Genomic DNA, 20,704 nt, shown 5'->3' with positions numbered 1-20,704 from the left:
ACACCACCATTGAAAAAGAATAGATAAAAACCAGATGGAAAACGATTTGACGGTTTTGTGAACGTTTTAGATTTTTATTTTTTATTTTTTTGGTTAAGGTATAATTCATCATATTGTTTTCAGCCAAAAAAATTTCCAAGAACCAATTGAATGGAATCTCTGTATACACTTATCTGGACATCCCAACACATTAATAATTAAATAGAATTAAAAGAAGATTTTGAGCCAGTTGTAAATATTTTTAAATTTTGCAAAAGTGAGATGCAAATGAAATTCATTAACGGTAATGATCCACACACCAACCGTACATATATTGTTCGATCCGAGTATAAGTATAAAGGGGTTTTTATGACTTTAAAATATATATCATCACATATTTAAAACATGTCTATAAAAGTAAAAAAAGATTCATATTCCTTATTTAATTTGAGACATTATATTAATAGTTGGTTTGACAATGGTTTTAAAAATCATTTATAGCATAAAAAACATTTTTTTTTAAGTTAAATGTTTAACCAAATTTAAAAAATATTTTTAAAGAGTTGAAAAATCACTTATACTATTTTTAGAAGAAATATTTAATAAATAATTCTCTAAAAAATACTTATACAAAAAATATTTCAACTCGGTTTAATAATATTTTTAGAAAATACTTTTATTATATAAAACATTTTGAAAGAAAATTTAGATGTTTAGTAAAATTAAGAAAGCATTTTAAAAAATTACAAAAATTTCTCATAATATTTTTTAGAGAATAAAAAAAAAACTTTTAGACAAAACACTTTCACTAAAAAAATTGTAAATGAAAACACTATTAGGCTTATTTTAAGAATGCATTTGGAATTATTTTTAATTAAAATATTTTCTTAAAAAATATTTTTAGGAGAATAATTTGTAAAGTATTTTTCTCATAAATAGAGTAAATGATTTTTTTTAATTTTTAAAAAAATATTACTTAAATTTTATCAAATACCTCAATTTCTTTAAAACATTTTATTTTTTATTTTTTCTATGGTAAAAACTTTCTTTTAAACCGCCTTTAATATTTAGAAGTATGGTCAAAATATACTCTAAATTACTGCTTTAAAAGGAGCTTTCTCTCTGGTCTTCATATTATTTCCATGTCAGCACATGACTTTTCCCATTGATAAAATTTAAAAATTATTTTAAAATAAGGATTGCGGAATTTGTGAGGACGGAATCGACGGATTAGGGTGAGAGCTAGGTGGGAATATTGGCGGGAAAATCGAACATTTTCTTTTTCTCTCTAATTTTTCTTTAATCGCATTCGCCCTTCTCTTGATTTTAGTTATCGTCTCCAGAGAGCAGAGAAAATCTAGGGCTTGGTTTGATTTTCGTGGAAAATCAAAATGGAGAGTTCTAGTAGAAGTAGAAGCCACGCGGGAAGCATAGAAGAGAACACAATGGCAATTATCGACGCAGCCGGAGCTAAAGACACTCAGGACACCAACGATGACCGTACGTGCCTTTATTCGATTGAATCTTGAAAATTTGAGATTCTCAGTTTTCTCGTCAGCCAAATGGAGGCTATTTTATCTATCCTCATCATTTTGTGCTGCATCGTGTTTGTGATTGTATTTTTCTTTTTCTTGTTCTCCAGGAATGGCTTTTCTCGAAGCTGTTCGTGCTTCTTCGATTGTTCCGGAAAGTGGAACTGCTCCTACCAAGTAATTTATGTCAAATTTCTGTATATAAATGTGTGTTTGTTCTGAATTATCATTGGTTCATGCAAATCGAAATTTGGTGTGATAAAGGAGCAGTGGATTAAGTTTTTTTGAGCTAAGGCTTAAAAACGTTTAGTCATTGGGTAGTTCATTAAATGTTAATTGATTAAGCTGTCATTGCCCTTTTTTTTTTTGGTTGGGAGACCAGGAAATCGATGTACTAGTTTTCTGGAATTATGTTGAGCATTGTAAAGTCTGCATGCAAAACATGGTGTGATGCTGGAAGATAAAGCCATGTGCTATTGACTGGTTCTAAAAAGTAAAGAACAATTAAGATCAAATGTGAATAAGCGGGGTTAGTCAGAGGAAATTATTGTCTTCAAATTGTTTGTTGATAGTCCTCTGTAACATTTAAAGATACAACTGATACATTAAACAATCCCCACCTGACAAAGAAAATCTTTTATTTTGAAAAAAAAAATGGTAACCATTTTATTCATAAAATTAAGAATAGAATTGAGGAGAATTTAGAAGTTTACCTTCTTTATGGGTTTGCATAGAAATGGTTTATCCCTTTTTTCATTTGCAGTCTTTTGACTAATAAAATGCCATAATTTTCTTTACATTCAGCAAGGTTTTATGGTTTTTCTGGAGGTTGTTCTTGTTTATCCAAGTAACTATATGTTTATGCAAATATGGTGGAAAAGCAAAATGTTTGAGGCGATTTTCCAGATTCTCAAGGTTGGGAAGTCTCTTGAATTAATAATGGCTAGCTATCAGCTTCTGAATGAGTTGGATAAGGTATTTAATTCATCTCATATTGCCTCAATTTATGTGTATTGAGATACTCCAAGGTTGTAACAGCTTCTCTTATTGGCTGAATTTCTGTTTAAACATAGTGTTTCCCTCGGGCGTATTTATCCAATGTAGATAAATCCAATTCATCCTGTACTGTTCTGCTCGAACCAGTTGTGGTGAAAGAGGTATTCCTGCTTTTTGTCTTGTCTGCCCTACTCATCTGAGCTAGGAAATATATTGTTATTTGCAAATTCCATGTTTCATATTATGATGGTTACTACTTTGTCCATATTGCATGTTAGGCATGGTCACCATTTAGTCTTGGCTCAGATGCTACTTGTGGTGAGAGGAAGACGGCTAATAAAAACTCTGGTGGATCACTTGACTCCTCTGTGAGTTTTATTTACTATGCTTGGTTCCCTACTACTGTTTCATTTGCTCTGTAGTACTAGGATTTTTTTTTATATACACAATAATGCCAATCATTAAACCACTATTAAAGTAAATGGTAAACACAAGTTAAGTTGTATTTTACTGTGAATATGTGCTTTGTTATGCTTAAATTTCGTTGCTGGATGATGCTGATCATATTCTTTGAGATTTTTTTTTTTACTGTAAATAGGATTTTAAATATTGTGATTTCAGCCTTCATTGAACTGTCTGCTAATTTCAGGGTTTTCATCTTCTGATTCAAAACATTGTCAAAGTGACTGATGAAATGAATTCTCAAGCATTAAACATAAAGGTCAGTACACATCTTTTATATCACATAAAAAAAAGAAAAAAAAAAAAACATGTGTGGATTTATGGAAACATAATTTGTTTTGAGTTAATAACGCATAATTGTGTAGGTAAATATTTTTAATTGAAAGTACATGAGGCTTAGGGTGCTTTCCTATTTGTTTAATCTTGTCATGGAATATTTTTCTATTTAAAACATTTGGTTTATAAAGCACTACTAGAAACTCACTTGCAGAAAGTTTTCATGCCGAATAAGTAGACGATGTAATTGCTTGGGCCAATACAGGTCTGAAAGTTTCAGTTCTTAAATCTGATGAGCATGTATAAAAATCCTTCATATACCAAATAAGTAGATAATGTAGTTGCTTGGGCTGATGCAGTCAGAATGTTTCAATTCTTAATCTGATGGGCGTATATAAGAATATTGGTATCTGTGCATGGACATTAATATGATGATTCCATGTATAAATACAAGGGTTTCTATACAATGACATGAATATTAAGCATTGTCTATTTTATTAAGTCGATGCTCCATGTCTGAATTCTAAATGGCTTCTAGGAATGAAGATGAGTTCGATCCGCTGCTGTGCCATTTTTAGTTTATCGAGCTGCTTGGAGTGAAAAAGCATTACTATTGATTAGAACTACAGTTAGCGATACAGATGTGGCCTATCTCTAATTTACTATGCTTTCTCAATCTAAATTGCTTATTGGGATCACAATCAACAATTATTTAGTCCTGACCTTTTAATTGGCATTTATAATTTTCCTAATTCATAAACCTGCTGTTAGAGTTGAGAAGCGAGATACAAGATAACCAGCTTGATAGAGTAGAACAGCTGAAATGGGAATATTGGTAAGAAAAGGATGTCATTAGTTGCTGCCTGCTAGCAAAGCATGATTCAGTGAACAACCTAGAGTCCTTAGTTTCAACCTCAGGTGGATGATATGTTTGAACTGTTGTTGAATCAAGATCAGGAGAGAGAAAAATTTTATTGGTTGTAGTACGGATTTTGAGAAGGATTCTCTTTGCTCTTTCTTAGGCTTCTTACCCAGAAAAAATAAGTCACATTATTGCGCAAATAAGTGACTATCTTCAAAAGAAGAACAAGAATTAAAAAATGACCTCCTTGTGCTGGTTATTGGCAGAAAATCCAATGCAGTATCTGAAGAACTGCAAGGAATTGTTGGGAGTAGAAGCAATGTACTGCATGATTATTATTATTTTTTTGCCCTTCTTTGGTGGGTCTGGTGAAAAATAAATCTGCTTGAGCATTCTGAAAAACTGGTCTTGATATTATTTTCATGTCTCCGAAAGGGGAAGTAGTTTGATTCTTGTTTAAGTTGGTATTTGATTTCCTGAACTTCGTGACTGGGTATTGAGTACTGTTGCTTTGTCTATTGACAAAAGAAAGGCTCCCTTATAGGTAAAAGCTACTATTGATCATAAAAATTGCTTAAGGTGCAACCTTCCCTTTTCCTGCACAATATTTTTGGGCCCTAAAGTGCCTTCCAAGGTTGAATGTTTTGATTGGGAGGCAGTGTGGAATAAAAATTTAACAACAAACTAGCTTTAGAAGGGTGGATTTTAGTTAATCGGTATTGAGTCAAAAGGAGGATATGGCGGCTCATATTTTTTTAATTCATTGTGACTGGATTTCTTGCTTGTGGTCTTTGACATTCTCTTATTTCAAGCATCTTGGGTTCTCCTTGGGGTTACTATGGATGTTTTACTCAAACGACACTTCCCGGAAAACCACAGAGCAATTTGGAAATGGCCCCATTATGTTTGTTTTGGATTGTTTGGAAAGAGAGGAACAAATGAATCATTGTTGTGGGTTGCTTGCTTACAGATCAAAGGGAGCATCAAGTCATGGTCTACATGTTGTAGGTTTCAAGTTTTATTTATTTATAAACATGTTGGCTCTTTCCTGTCTCTCTCTAATTCAAATTCTTTCAACCTATTTATTGAGCAGTTCCCATATTGACATGGTCAGTTTGATAGCATTTCTTATTGACATTTAGTCACCATTTGTTTCTTTCTCAGATTTATGTTCTAGTAATTTTGTGTAGTTGTTTATGTTTTATATTTACATTGTAAGGTTGCAAGCATCTGATGCTGTGGTTATAATTAATTGGTTGATATCTGGTAGGACATTGTCACAAATGCTAGAGCTTTTATGTCATCTTGCTTTGTTAGTAAGCACAGTTTTGATACCTGATTTGTCATTGTACAATCTTGTTTGCAGTCTCTGGGCAACATGTTCCTGTTTCAATATCTAGTCAATGTTCTTGAAGGAGATTTTTTACCTCGTAACAGCATGTATAAGGGTAAGCTAATTCTGATGTAATATTTTATGGCCTTTGGCTTTTGGTGTTAGTACGTTGGTTAAGATCTCGTGTTTAAGCAGCAGTTCATTGTTGTATTTCAGAAACTATGAACTGGACCCTTCTAAGGGAGTCCCTGATCAACATGCTTCTGGTATACCCTTCATCTTTGGAGCCTTCAATATTTTTATCAATTTTATTTATTCAATGATTTATATGTATTTACACCATGATTCTTTTATTTTCTTTCATTTTACTTGAAACTGAAGTTTTTGTTGTCCAAGGCCCCAGGAAGCCTTTGTATTGTTTACTTTATGGGAAATATAAGGTTGTTATTGAGACTAGGTTTATTTGTGTAGGGTTCAAGGAAAATAAGCTACAAAGGTCTCATCAAGGATTGCTTGTCCTTAATTTCTAGACTCTGTCATGTTTATGCTGGATTCAGTCATGATCCTAGTTGTGAAGAAAATTCTGCTGGAAAACAACATGAAAAGTGTGATACTGCTGTTGCAATTGCTTTTCTTGAAGTGAAAAACTGTACTTGTATTTCTGTACAGAAACTTCTGGTACTGGTAAGGTTTGTAAGTGATGCTCTATTTTGAGGATTTCTTTTGGGATCAGTTTACCATAAACTCTTCCCTTCTAGATTATGGAGCTTGATATGTCAAAGAAGAAAGCGGATATGCAAGGTCATACTACCAGAGCTGACGGTGTGAGGTATTTTCTGGTTTTTATAGTATGGTGCCTTTACTTGCTTACATATTGTTTATTCATTGAAGATATTGAAATTTCTGGAATGTGGTGCAGAACTCCACTGGTCGAGATAATTATAGATGAACTTACTTACAATGAAGATATTCTCTCCCCATTTCTACAGGTAGTCTTTCAAATATTTACTTCTTAATTCTTGAGCTGATACCTGAACAAGCCTTTGGTTTATTATGGCTCCTCCTTGCATAGAACATGCTTTTAATCATATTATTAACAGAAGTCATGCCTTGGTTTGTATAATTTATTCTTGATGGTGCATTTTAGGAGATTTTGGAGTTTGAATAGCAATTTTAAAGTCATTTCCCACATTCTTATTGAATGATGGCATCCATTTTTAGTTTTTAAAGAATGATGAAGTTCTTTCTATATTTAATTTGGAAAGTTTATTTACTCAAGTATGTCAAGATTTCTCATACTGGCTTTGAGGGTGGTTTGCAGGTCTTTAATGAACCAAAATGGAAGCTGGAAATAGCTTTGCAGTATTTTTGGAAATACATCAGTAAGGTAAGTGAGCTATTGAATATCTGTAGTGGATTTATTCAATATGAAATATGTCAACAGGAGTCCTTTCATTATATATCCAAGGCCTTTTGTTCGTGGTGCTTGCCCTTCATTTTTTCTGAAAACAAAATGTTCATTACTCAAGAAAACTGGGGTTTTGTTTTTAGTGACATTTAAATCAAATTTTTGAGGAATATAAACTTTCTTGGTGATCACTATATAAGAAATTCAATTTTGAGTAGTTCATGCTTTTTTAAAATTTTACCCGAGACAAAAATAACAAGATCTAAAAGTAGCACAAACACATCTAAAGGGGAGTCATTTCTGTGTGAGAAATCATACTGGAATCTGGATATGTCATCCCTTTAACATGCTTTCAGTGGCACAGAAGATTTATAGAGGAGTCATGTCCATAGACTCCATAGTGAATACAGGCACTTCTCCAACATACTTTGAATGAGTACTGACACTTCTTGGCTGTAGGGTCACTGTATCCCTCCTCACCAAGAATGTAGTTTATTATTGTCTTCTCCAACAAGATCAAGCTAGAGAAGGATATTTTTAAGGATAACCAACTAATAATTATGAAGAGAACTCCAAGCTTGTGATCAAATAGAAGGTTTACAATCCCTGTCACTGATTGTCCTCTCAGGAATTTGGCATCAATTTATGGATGGATGACCTGAGGATGAGAGCCAGTAGTAAAAACAGTTTCAAACTTGTATCATACTTTGTCATATCACTCTCAAGTATTTGGGCAAGGTTCACAGGTTCTGTTTTTGTTATAGTTATGTGGTCCCACTAATACTTATCTAATGCTTCAAGGACAAACACGATGAGGACACACCTTTTATCCAGTAGAAAATCACCTTGTATCTGAACCCAAACTGGTAGCTTGTGGCCCAGGCCCAAATTTGTCTTCCATGATCCAAAGGGTTGCTGGGTTGTATATGCATTGTACAAAATAACACACACAAGCATGCACAATGAGATAGAACAATATAACACATTTTAAATTTAAAGCAATAGGTATCACCATTATGTATCTTATCTTAAATGTATTATATACGCATAGTTGTTAAAACCTTTAGAACACACAGTGTGCCATGATCCAACAGCAATACATTTTCATCTTTTATGTAAAATGATACATATCATTGGTAATGTACTGTAACTGAAGTGAATTTTAAGATATGATGCATGAAATGATACATGATCATGATATGATACGTGTTGTGACAGTACGAGCACCTTTGACTATTTTCAATGGTTTTAGGAGGAATCAGATTTGAAAACCCAATATGTGATACATGATACATTTAGCCTTTGGATTTAACAGTTATTAATCCAAAGCTGCTCAAATGAGTCTAGATATGAAGTGGTAAAGTCATGCTTCCCCCTCTTAATAGCAATTTTATGTATTTGATTACATTATGTATTGCAGCCTTCTGTTCGCACTCGGAGTTCAAATGGTCCTACAGAAGATGCAACATTTGGTGGACTTTTGAAGTACTTTTCAAATAACACCAACACAAAAAACATTATCAGGAAAATTGGTACAGAGGTAGCTCAGTTGCTTTTAGCGCATGCTTTTCAGGTGATTATTCTTGTTGTACTGATGCATTCAATCAGATAGCTTCAAATTAACAGAAATCTACTCATAAACAGTAAGATCTGTTATTATTATTTTTTGAATTCCAGAAATGTGCCCCTAAAAACCAAATTTTGTAGTTACCTATAAAGAAAATCAAATTTAGTAGCCATCTCAACTTCAAGTCCCAAGTTTTGTGGCCATCTCATAAAACATGTTTATTTTGATAAATCATTATTTTGAATTTTGTATGGGTGACTTTGGAGTTGATGAATATATGTGAAATAAGGAAATGATTTTCTTTTTCCATCAAAGTGTCTCAGAAAAAATTTTAAAAAATCGAACAAAAACTAACATTTCATGGTATTTTGCTAGTGTATTAATTTTCTTATATTTTGTAATGCTCTTTCAGGCTTATTTGTCACTATCATCTGAACAACAATCTGTTAAAGGCATCTCTAATTCCAAGGAAGATGCAAGTATCAGCTCTTTGGAAATATGCAAAAATATGATTTCTGCTTTTAATAGTTTTAGAGGAAAAGATGGGTAAGGCTCATTGTTCTATCTCAATTTGACTTGCTTGATTTTCTTTTCAATTTTTTTTCCTTATCTTTTAATATCTTGTTTTTCTGAGACATTTCAGATGTATTAGACTATAGGCATAAAGCCAAACACGGGATTTTCATAAAAGCATCAGGGACATCAATTGAATTGGGGATACCAATTGACTTAAACAACATGCTTCTTCCCATATTGGGCATTGTAGCTGTTAGAGTGCACGATATGCATTATGGGCCCAAATCTATTCGAGCTTAAGCTTTTAGGAAATTGGTTATTTAACATGGTATGAGAGTCTCGTTTGATGGAAGGTCATATGTTCAAACCTCACTATATGTTTATTTCCTCAATTCATTAAGCCCAAAGGAGGCTTCATGTGAGGGAGGGTATTAGATTGTATGATATATATTATGGGTTCAAATCCTACAAGTTTAAGCATTTAGGAAAATTGATTATTCAACAATAGTAACTCAGCATTTTCCTTAGTTTAACTCTAGACTGATATTCCATATGCTTTTGCATTATAATTGCAATCGGTGTGATCATATCACTTTTTTTCTTTACCTACCAACACAGCGGACTTTTAATAGTGATTTTGGGTTATCTATAATGTCCACAATCTCTTTTTGGAATGATCCACATGCTCCTCTGATCAGCAGAAAAAACCTTCACCATTGTATTGGATTAAGAATGTATAGTCTACAATGCAAGTTTTGACTGTTTGCTCAGAGAGAAAAATAGAGTTTCAGATTTTTCGGATGTTTTGTTTTTCTGATACATATGTATATATATATATATATATATATATATATGGTGTTTTGAATTTTCAGCCTTCAGGTGGTTGCTTACAGTCGCAACTGCCAACTATCTCATAACATGGGTAGGGTCAGATATACCTATCGGTGACCTGTTCCCCTAATCCAAGTTGAACACCTACCTTTTGGCCATGTTTCTACAAAATGATTTTGTCATGAAATATTAAAATTTAAAAGAAAATGAATAAAGTTTTCAGGGGGCTTCTGGTCCATTTGTGGTTTCTTTGACATGGTGGATAACTTCATTGTTGAGTGCACCACTGTGTCAATTTGCTGTTGTTTTGGATTCTTGGACACATTTTAATGGTTTCATGGATTTTTGCCCTTGCTTCAGTGTTTTAAAAGTTGAAACATTCTATGAAATGCTCTTTTCCCAAATGACCAAAAGCCAACTTTTACATTTTGAACCCTTTGCTTTACTAAACTATTTATTCTGGTCAGAGACTGATTGTAGTGGCAGTAATGAATAATCTTTTGAATTAGATGATTGATTCCATAATGAACGGTTAGAAACAAGGGAGTTTTCTCCATTTATTTATTTTTTTCTAGTGTGCAGTGTCTTAATTGAAATTTTATGTATCATGGTGCAGGCACGTGGAGATTTTGCCATTAGGAAAAGAAGCTCTATTTACAGCGGCAACCATCCTCTCAACAAAATGAGTTCAGAAACAGTTACCAGTTTAGTTCATTGACTTAATCTGAATTAAGTAGATGGTATGCATTACTATAACCTGATTGACTACTCCAGCATTTACATGTTTCCCCAATGCAGTTGGATAGAATTATCTTCTCTACTCATTTAACTATAAGCCACCACTATAATCTGATGGTAAATAGAAAAAACAATGCGCACAACTGACATATCAGGGATCTTCACTCCATCCAACCTCAGATGCCCTCATACATAGGAAGATGCATGCCATGTAAGAAATATTTTATAACTTACAGACTGGAATGAAAACATAATTTTTTCCCTGGGATATATGTCCCAAATTTTGACTTGGAGATTCTGCATGGACAATTATCATTTAGATGGGAACACAATAGACAGGTTTGGTAGAAAAATACTATTTATGCCAACAATTTTAAAAAGCATTTGACCATGGTAGTCATTATATTCTTTATTGATTGCTGATCAAAAAGTTGTGTCCTTTATAATGTGATGCCTCTCTCCTCTCCTGAGAAAAAAAAAAGCACTTGTATTAAATTTTTGCTCTATACATCCTTCACCTTGGAACCAAAATGTGCCATGTTAGGAGAATCAAATAGACAATTAACCTTTTAGGAATCCCCACATTCCAACCATAGATGCTTGCATACACATGCGTATATGCAAGGTTAAAGATATGCTACAACTAAACTAAAGTGGCCACTTGATTACTTAAGGATGTGGTAATAAAATGCCAAGTCCTAAATTGACATATTCGACTGTGAGGTTGTTATCTAATGGTTAAGGCCACCTTAGAGACAGCATTTAGAGCAATTTAATTGACCATTTTTAGATAATGATGAATCAGTCAATCCAGGCAACTACAACAACTCTTTAAGTTCAGCAACACCAGTCCTGCCCTATTGCTCCTTCCTTGCTGAAAGCCCTACCTGTTATAAAACTTTAGATTTATTTTACTCGTAAGAAATTCTCTGAACATTTTCCTTTTGGTCTCGCTATACTACTTTACTCATACTTGTTAGCAGAAACTCTCTCTCATAAATATGCCTTTTTCCTGTTCGATTTACATTCTTCTCTTTCAAAGCATAGGCTAGGCATTGTTGTTATTTTCTGGAATTTTCTTTCTTTAGGCCCATTGGAATGCAAGATAGTACCATTGCTAGTATTTGACCGCCATCATCTTCATGAATTTTACCAACTTTACACGCTCGCAAGCTTAGGTGCCAAATTGCTCACTTTAAGTTGTCTCCCAGCAATCACTGATATTTGCACTCTGCTTTTTGTTTGACAGGTTAAGATGCAACTATCAACCTCATGATCACATACTGAAGTGTCGCAGAATTGAGCCAAAGGTTTTATCTTCATTGTATAATTTCTTTTGCGCTGTGATAATTTTGTAATGGGTGGTTCTATGAAAGTTGATGATTTTGGAGAGACGTGGCAATATATGGAACAATGGGGGTTTTCAGAAATTAACATGGCTTTTTTTAGCACAGCACTAGCCATGGAAAGGAGCTTTACAAAATAAAATTAATATGAAAAAAACACAAAGTAAAAATAAAAATTAGATTTAAACTTTAAAGTCAATAAATTATTTTTGTATATTATCTCACATAATCTAAATATATATAAGCTTCCAATTTATTTTATTTTATTTTTTGCGTTTTTTTTGGAAAAATAAAAATATAAAAAAACCATTCTTCATTTTTTTTTCTTTTTTTAAGTACTTTTTTTAAACCAAACATAGCCTATAAGAATGTCCAATTGGTCTCTACTTGACACAGCTTCTTCCTTCAATTATAGCTAGTCTGCTTACAAGTTATTGCTCCTCTCTTTCCAGTTCAACTGGTTATTCATGTGTAAGGCTACCAAAGTATTAAGAGCGATGAAAATGGAAAAGCCATAAAAAGAGAATTGGTAAGTTAGGAGAACAAACCAGTCAGGGCTCATCAGAAACTCAGTTTTTTAAGGCAAAATCAGGTTTCATTCAATCCAAAACTGGGTTTTCATCATGTCCCATGTTCATAGGGGAAGAAAATCTATATGGTAATGAAATTGAAGATTAAATATTCTTAACATCTTGGTTCAGATGGATTACTGTAAATGCATGGAAAGTTGTCCCAGGTACCAAATTGAAGGTTTTTCCCAGTAAATTATTTTCTGGCAAACGGTTCAAACTATTAAATGTTGTGGCTTCAGAGAGATCGAAAGTTCATATTAGAAGTCGCCATGACTTCAGCTTGGCAAAATCAAATTTCTTGTCTTTGTAGAAGCAAGAACCCAGGCTTTTCCCCAAAGTGATAGAAGGTGGGAAATTTTAGTTTCTTTGGTAATAGGCAGAATGTAGCAGCCCTGTTTACTTCGTCACAATATTTTCAATGCTTGCCAAAATTATACCAGTACACAGCCCCACCAAAGAGCAGGTGTACAGTTCTCTTTAATTCCATTTTTCATCACACAGATGGAGCCTTAGCCTAGCTATCTAGACAAATGAAATGGGACTCAGTTTAAAATAGGAGAACCATTTTCGCAGGTTTAGGAAGGCAACCTCATATACTGATTAAATCCAAATGATAGTAGAAATTGCCCAAAGGATTTCAACATAAGAAAAAGAAGCCTCATCTTAAATTAGAAAATCGTCTTGATATCTGGACTGGCTACATAGATCCTGTGGTTCATATAAGGTGTACAGACCATGAGATGAACCTCAAACAATTTTGTCTAACAAACACATTCATGGTTCTTCCATTCCATCTTTGGCATTCCTGAAATGGTGCAATGTTTATTTTAGTCAGTTATGGAAACCATTTAAATCCAAGGTTTGAACACTTGCCATGGGCATAACAGAATATCATGCAGAGGCTGACTTAATTGCAGCTGATATGTACTCACTTGGATGGTTGGGATGAGTCAAGCTGCATTGTGACTGGACCATCATTAACCAAATTGACCTTTCCAACATTGTAAAGTGGAAGTCAGAGTGATGTTCCCAAAAGGAAAAGTGGTAAAGAAAACCCAGGGTGTGGTAACCTTACCTTCATCATTGCTCCGAATACGCCATCTGAAAAAAAAAAATGAAAAGAAAAGAGGAAGAAAATTCAATACATGAAACATAATATCTGATTTTAAGCATGTATGAGTAATAACAATGTAGAAAATGTATGAAGCCATTCACATAAACGGTGTCTTGATGTACATGGACGCTCCTAGTCATGTCTATCTGTCTTGATATTTCAGATTAAAACACAGCATGGGTTCTAGTAAATCCCCTGACTGCCTTTTCCTTAATTTTCACATAATTATTACTGATAAGCTGCATTACAGCATAGACTGTTTTAAGTTCATGGATTTGTATGTGAAATAATCTTCGCCTTTCCTTTTAACAAAATAACCTTAATAAGCTCACTATCTCTTAGCTATATGATGCTCATCCAAATTACGCTAATGCTGATCTCTCATGTCTCATCTTATGCATCACTTCAGCATACACATATTTTCCAGCAAAAATAATACACTAAATTTTATTTCAATGGAAACATCCAGGAGCCCAAGTTCTCTAGTAACTTTGTCAATTGTGTTTGGCAGGATGCATCCCTGGTCTGCATCTTGTAAGGAGACTTGATCATTATTTTTTTCCGAAGGAAGCTCATTATTCAAACAACCCTAGCAACATTGCGAAGTGGCAATTCACTGGCCCCAGAGGATTCAGTCCTTGAGTCCCCACTAACAGCTTTGAGGGTAGGGCAGAAGCCTCGCACATGGTCTGATCTAGGCATTATATTAAATCCCAACTCATGCTCTGGTCAGCATGATAATGATTTAAGCAAGGTTTCTAATACCTAATAATTCAAGTCATTAAACATTGCATTAATAGTTCTCTCTTGGCTTTCTTCGGGTACCCAAATCTTCAAGGAATTAATCATATTGTTAAGACATTTATTTAAGCAGTGAAGAAATAATATGCCTGATCTTTAATAGTATTCTTCTTCAAAAGCAACTATAGCCAAGAAAAGAAAGAACGGAAAAACAGACATATACACAAACATGATAAACAAGATAAAACAAAAACAGAAAACTAAAGAAAGAATTACAACAAAGCAAATTATTCTCATGTAACAAATATAAATAAATCAATAAAAAACACAAAATAAGAAGCTATCAAAAGAATTAACCTTGGCTAACTCGGAAAGCAATTTGATTATGAAAAATATCAAATCAAACCTGTAGATAAAAGGCACAGACCCTACAAGACAAGATCATTATCGACAACTGCTCAAAAATGGCAAGGCTCCTGACTTCAAATGCAAAATCATTAACAAGTGATAATTTTACAGAGAGGATTATAATGACTTAGATACACATTCACAGGCCTCTTTCACTGCAAAATCATCATTGAGCAATCTTTTTTTTATTCACAGCACACCCTACTGATGCAGCACCCCCAACAATTCACTGATGTATCAAATTAGTAATGAAATAGAGCAGACAACACAATGGCATACCTTTAATTGCATCTGGATTGTATGATGTCCGGAATCTATCAATGAACGAAGCATAAAAGGGCTTTGCTTTTTGGGGCGGCATTGCCACATGAAAATCTGGCTTGTTACCCTTCAAAATTCCATACAATGTAAACTGACTCACTGAAACACCCAAACAGCATTAGAAGTGTAAAATGCCACTCCACTTGTATATCATTTTTCTCCCTTCACTCTTTCATGATACTTGAAACAATTTAGAACTATAACAAATTAGAAATTGGTGCTGCAAATCTCAAAAAATAAAAAATAAATAAAAAAATCAATCATCCAAAAACCTCATATGCCATCATATCCATCTGTTATTCATTAGAACCCCTTTTCCCCTTAACACAAATGAAAGGTTATAATCAATTTACGATACAAGCAACCAATTTGAACAAAATCTTTAGGAAGAAAAAAAATTGCCCAGATAAAATTGGTGTGATTCATGTCTGACATACCTAGTAGAACTCCGTAATTCTTCTGCACAACCTGCACATATCCACCAAAATTCAACGAATTCATAATTTCTCGACAACAATAACAATAGGTGGTAGAAAACAATTCAGAAGATGAATGTAAAGAAAGGGAAAATTACGCTTTGGTCCCATGCTCTGCCAGTAGTCTCATTTGGGAACAACCTCATGTTCAACACCTTCCGACATCTGCAAAATTTAATCACTCGAATTCAAAAATTTATAATAGAAATTTAAATTTAAAGAAAAAAATAAAAAATAAAAAAAGGTTGAGAAATCAGACATGTAGTCTGCATCGGAGTCTGTGTCGGATTCGTGAACGCCGACGAGGACCAACAGACCCGGCCCTATCTCCGATACAATGCGCCCCTCCACCTGCAAATTGCAATTTTGCGCTGGTGATGTAGGATAGGAAAGAAAGAGAGAGAAAGAGAGATTGATTTGGAACAGACCTCGACGCTGGCAGACGAGACTCGCTGAACAATGGCTCTCATTGCTCTGACTTGGGCTCTCCTGCGGCTCACACTCCTGTGCTTAGTGCGTATGATGGAGCAGCAGGCTGGGCATGCCACACTATTCATTATGTTTTTGGACTTTTTACACTCCCGATTGGAGCCGGCAATTGAAAAATGGAGGAAAACAAATTTAGCCCCCGTTTGGATACCTAGAAAATATTACATTTTTTTTTATTTCTCCCCATTAATGTATTTTTTTGTAATTAATAAAATTTATCCATTATTATCTCAAATTAAAAGAGGGATGTCTATTAATTATTCTATAAGTGAGAAAATTTAGTGCAGGTAAACTTTTTTATAAATGTTATATTTTATTTTTCGGGTTTATTATATTTTACTCCTCGTGTTTTGCACATTACCTCATCGAGTTTAAAATCAAATAATTTACCATTTATTCTTTATAATTATATACATTGTATAATTCTATCAAAAAATGTAATGTCATGATTCAAAAAATGAACATTATATGTCATTATAAAAAATGGAGGGTACATTGCTCAATTTTGAACTCGATGAAGTAATGTGCAAAACTCGCTATAGGTTGAGGAGTAAAGTGTAATAAATTTACATCCCAAAATGCTTTCTCTTGTATTATAGTTTGTTTCAACTTTGGTCCCAAGCCCAGTCAAATAAAACAAAACAACAAACAGTGGGAAACAAGAAAAGAATAAAATCAAAAGAGAAATATTCATGACATATGAATGCTACAATCTTTCCTTTTCTCCCCATGTCTTCTTCCCCTTTTCACTCCTATTGACCCCATCTTCTCCATGGCAGCTGCAAATTCTTGAAAGAACTTCTGCCTGTCCTTCCCCATGGCCTGCACCAGGGGCTTGGTCCTTGGGTCCAAAAATAGAGCTTGGTCTGTGGCTAGCAACCCCAGTTTGGCCTCCAGGTTCCCATAATATGCATTATCAAATGTGAATGGGGTGGTGACATCAAATGGTGCGACAATATCTGCATTCCCTCCAAACCGAGGGCACGACATCTTTAAGGCCTTGAGGAGCCTTGGATCAATGGCAGAGTCTGGCTGCTTTGTACCACCATAATCGTAGAGCCGGTTCACAAAGTGCTCACAGTGGGCAAAGCCAATTGTATGTGCTCCTGAGAGGACAACAAGGTCCTCCATTGTCAGTCCTTTGGATTTAAACAGCTTAATCAGCTCATCAACCGTGGAATTCGCTCGAGGGAGATTGGAATTCACTCTTGATGCCTTTGATATTTTTCCATCCCACCTACCTTTCTTCACTTGATAGTAAGGACCCCCAGCCTGCACATGGAAACCGTGGAACATTTTTGGACTGCTATAACAAGATTTATAATCCAACGCAATCATAGCTAGGCTGTTCAAACCAAACCAAAAATCTTAGCAGAGTAATCAAAATTATCCATGGTTGTCCTATATGTGGAACATTGTGTAAATTTTGGCAGTTGGTGCAAAATGACAAAACATGCTCTTCCCCCCACCCTTCTTCTTTGGAAGTGACATCCAAATTGGAAAATAAAAAGCAAATGGATGATGAACTTTATTTAATACGTCTCTCAGACCTTTTAACAATTGAAAGAACCTTTGGACTATTGCCTAGCAATATGTGCAAGTGTGACTGTTGGGGCCATTCTACTTCCCCAACAACCAACAATGACCTTCAAAGACTCATCATGACTTGGCCTTTGAGTATGAGTAGTAATATCATTGTTATTAGTATTAGGAAATTAGTCACAGAGAGGGTGGCCGCCATGTATGCTTCTCATTGTAGTTATCCTTCTAATTAGTACACTGGACAACAAATTGGAGATGAGCTAGCAGTTTTTTCTCAGTAATCCCTAAAACAAGCCTAACCAGACCGTGGTTTCCTCCATCAAAATCCCAAAACATATGCTTTGGAGTTGGCACTTTGGCTAAAATGGGATGTCTTCCAAAGAGTTGAAAATTATGCAAAATATGTAGATTACAAGGAAAGCTCAAAGCATGACAGGGACTGGTCTTAAACTTGCTGTTATTGTGATTGATGAAAATGGAGTGCAAACAAAAGGATAAGACACATTACCAGGTGGACAAAATCTCTGGCTGCAATGACAAGAATGTCAGCGCAGGACACAACACCAGGGCACTTGCTCTCCACCAATACCTTGGCCTTCCTTACGCTCTCAAAAGCTTCTGCCGCTAAGTCCCTGTTATCATAGGCATCCTTCTCCACCAGCACCCCAGTTCCCGGCTTCGATGATATCAATATCGACCCATCACACCCCTTCAATGCACAAAAAATAAAAAATAAAAACAGAACTTCAACCTTCATATTGTAAACAAATTTTTCAGAGTATAGAACTAGGATGCATTTTGCGGAATTGGACTTACTTCAACAAAGCAATCGTGGAAGAAGAGCCGGATGGTGGCGGGCCCTGAGACGGGCGCTTCTTTGAACTGCTGGGCGGTGACGGAAGCCACAAGCTGTTCAAGCTGCGGGCAGGAGGTGGCGTAGTAGTTGATGGAGAGTTGGCGGTGGCGGCGAGTGGCATTAGTGGGCTTGGTTAAGGAGTATGAGGTGGGGAGGAAGAGAAGGAAAAAGAAGAAAGAAATGAGAAGAAACGAAGAAGAAGAAAAGGAAGAGAGAAGCATGAACATGATTGAAATGCGTTATCATATGGAGGAAGGAGCAGCTAGCTTAGGACAAAGGAGAAATAGTAGAGGAGAATATTAAAAGTGATGAAGACCAGGTGTGTGAGTTTTGCTGCCCAGCAGCTTGGCATGTATGTATGTGAAATATCAACACCCGTGAAACCCAATACATATATCATAAATTTGTAAAATATAAACTGTGGGGACTGCTGAGAAATGAATCTCATCCCATTCACGAGTCAGGAGAAACATGAATGATAATTTTATTTTTTCTATATGCTTTCTTCACTTGCCTTTTCCTCTTTAACTAAATTGGTATATCATCCACCCACCAAATAAAACAACACTGTGGCCGGCCATTTGTAGCAGCTTCCTGGTAAAGGATACTAAAATTATTCCACAAAATGGGTATCCTCCCATATATTATTGTATCAAAGAAGAAACAGGCACGAAAGATGATTCAAATGATTTTTCCTATGTAGTAGATGATACAAATCATTTTTCCTTCTTACTAGTAGTATAAATTAATTTTTGAACCACCGGGACCACCTACCACGGAGCCTACAATGGTTTCAACTTTTTGACGAAAAGGGTAGTTTGTGCTATGCCACTATTCTACATGGTCTAATGACAAAAGGCTTTAGCTTAGTTTATTATATAGGGGGGCATTTGACTTAAACATACTGTCTACAGATATCCATTGCACTGCACAAGCCGTGAACACTCAGCATGGGGAATCATTTCACGGGCGCCTATGCAAAAAAATAAACGTTCAATCATTCCTATCAGAACACCAATCTGTCATACTCACATTAGCCAATGGCAATCACTGTTCAATAATTTTTTTCCCCTTCTTTACAAGAAAGGGCATAAGGAGTACTAGTGTTCCCCAAGAAAATCTTTGTCGTTTTGTAGGATCATTGGCAAGAACCCAACAATACATCCAACCTCTGAAACATCCTAACATATGAGAGAAGAAAAAGGAGAAAATATTATCATTTTCCTAATTTTAATTGATAGAAACTTTTGCATGCTGAATTTCAATGTCACTGGTATTTTTGTAGTCTTTCCAGAGATTGGGGGGGTGGGGCACTGGGTGATACTAAAATTGAAGGCTGAGCAGAAAGCTCTGTGATAGTGGATAGAGTGATGCCCACTGGCCATTCAAGCATGAGTTCTTAAATGCAGACCCATGTGCAAGGAGGGAGGGAAATCATTAGATCATAAATACCCCTTTGGGCCTAGATTAGTCTAATTCATTGATGCTTATTCTCAAGGGCCCAGATGAATACATAATTTATTTGCCCCCTTTTCAGTTGTGCCTTAAGTGGAGCAAGCTTTTTGTTGTGAGTAGAGTAAAAGCTGTGGACCATCTGATGGGCTCCTCGCTAGCTTTAGATGGTATATTGAGATTTTAAGTATGGTCCTGAAAAAGAGAGGTGAAGGACCCAAGAACCCAAAAGTTTGTTTGGAAGTGGGAATCCACCTGGGTTGATGGTGCAATGGACTCACCTTTTTTACTGGGGATATTGGGAGGGGCCAAAGTGCATAGTGCCTGAAGTTTTATCAAGTTTTGTTTGGTACAGTCAGGGCTGGGCTAGGTTGACCTCCGGTGCCCTACCACCCAAATCTTGGCAGTTGCCACCAGTACTCAGAAAGTCGTTTGGACTCTTCTTGTTGGAATCCCTCAGAATTTCACCTTCATCACGAATGCGTGGTAGGGGCCTTATGGCCAATATACCATATTTGGAAGGTAGTTCACTAGGCTTGTGTTCATTAGAGTCAATTGGAATTCAACTGAGGATGACACAAAAAATTATGTTGGAAGTTTTTACAAGAACCTGAAAGGTTCCCATTCATAAAATTTTGTAGATTGTAAGCGAATTCTGATGTTCTCTCTGTTCAATATTAATCCGTCGGTGTTGGTTTGTGTGTATGAATCCATTTCAATATAAATAGGAATTGAATTTAAAAGCATGCAAAGGACTTGACTAAGTGTTGAGCTTCAACCAGGTTTCTTAAATGCTCATTGGTAGTTGAATCTCAACTGAATGAAGGAGATGGCAACAATAATATTGAATCTTGATCGTGAACAAAAACGTATGGATCATTAATGTG

The 20,704-nt window shown here is 35.1% G+C and overlaps 3 protein-coding genes across 6 annotated transcripts; 1 reads left to right on the top strand and 2 right to left on the bottom strand.

The window, feature by feature from the left end:
* The first annotated feature begins 1,215 nt into the window (after nucleotides 1-1,215).
* Nucleotides 1,216-11,948, top strand: LOC117934520 (negative regulator of systemic acquired resistance SNI1). 4 transcript variants are annotated; one of them, XR_004654495.1, is made up of 16 exons: nucleotides 1,216-1,479; nucleotides 1,622-1,688; nucleotides 2,393-2,486; nucleotides 2,585-2,668; nucleotides 2,786-2,875; nucleotides 3,157-3,228; nucleotides 5,474-5,555; nucleotides 5,657-5,706; nucleotides 5,912-6,124; nucleotides 6,199-6,269; nucleotides 6,360-6,429; nucleotides 6,762-6,827; nucleotides 8,269-8,421; nucleotides 8,828-8,961; nucleotides 10,379-10,502; nucleotides 11,750-11,948. XR_004654495.1 is itself a non-coding variant. In XM_034856236.1 (16 exons), exons 1-15 carry the CDS (start codon nucleotides 1,371-1,373, stop codon nucleotides 10,446-10,448), a joined length of 1,425 nt encoding a protein of 474 aa, XP_034712127.1. In that variant the 5' UTR covers nucleotides 1,216-1,370; the 3' UTR covers nucleotides 10,449-10,466; nucleotides 11,750-11,948. The 4 variants fall into 4 exon arrangements, 1 of the variants encoding a protein (XP_034712127.1); XM_034856236.1 differs by having other exon boundaries at nucleotides 10,379-10,466; XR_004654496.1 differs by having other exon boundaries at nucleotides 1,390-1,479; nucleotides 2,320-2,486.
* Nucleotides 11,949-13,053: 1,105 nt separating this feature from the next.
* LOC117903924 (D-aminoacyl-tRNA deacylase) lies at nucleotides 13,054-16,072 on the bottom strand. The gene is made up of 8 exons (XM_034816433.1): nucleotides 15,907-16,072; nucleotides 15,738-15,829; nucleotides 15,577-15,643; nucleotides 15,440-15,470; nucleotides 14,961-15,101; nucleotides 13,494-13,519; nucleotides 13,351-13,409; nucleotides 13,054-13,223 (listed from the first exon to the last, which is right to left on the bottom strand). Exons 1-8 carry the CDS (start codon nucleotides 16,033-16,035, stop codon nucleotides 13,193-13,195), a joined length of 576 nt encoding a protein of 191 aa, XP_034672324.1. The 5' UTR covers nucleotides 16,036-16,072; the 3' UTR covers nucleotides 13,054-13,192.
* Nucleotides 16,073-16,532: 460 nt separating this feature from the next.
* On the bottom strand, nucleotides 16,533-18,696 carry LOC117904978 (peroxidase 19). Its single transcript, XM_034817821.1, has 3 exons — nucleotides 18,326-18,696; nucleotides 18,018-18,218; nucleotides 16,533-17,239 (listed from the first exon to the last, which is right to left on the bottom strand). Exons 1-3 carry the CDS (start codon nucleotides 18,590-18,592, stop codon nucleotides 16,658-16,660), a joined length of 1,050 nt encoding a protein of 349 aa, XP_034673712.1. The 5' UTR covers nucleotides 18,593-18,696; the 3' UTR covers nucleotides 16,533-16,657.
* Nucleotides 18,697-20,704: the final 2,008 nt, after the last annotated feature.

This window comes from Vitis riparia, chromosome 17, assembly GCF_004353265.1.
Source record: "Vitis riparia cultivar Riparia Gloire de Montpellier isolate 1030 chromosome 17, EGFV_Vit.rip_1.0, whole genome shotgun sequence".
NCBI classification, from domain to species: Eukaryota; Viridiplantae; Streptophyta; class Magnoliopsida; order Vitales; family Vitaceae; genus Vitis; species Vitis riparia.
Note: the sequence above shows the minus strand (reverse complement) of the source record. Positions and strands in the feature narration are given on the sequence as shown.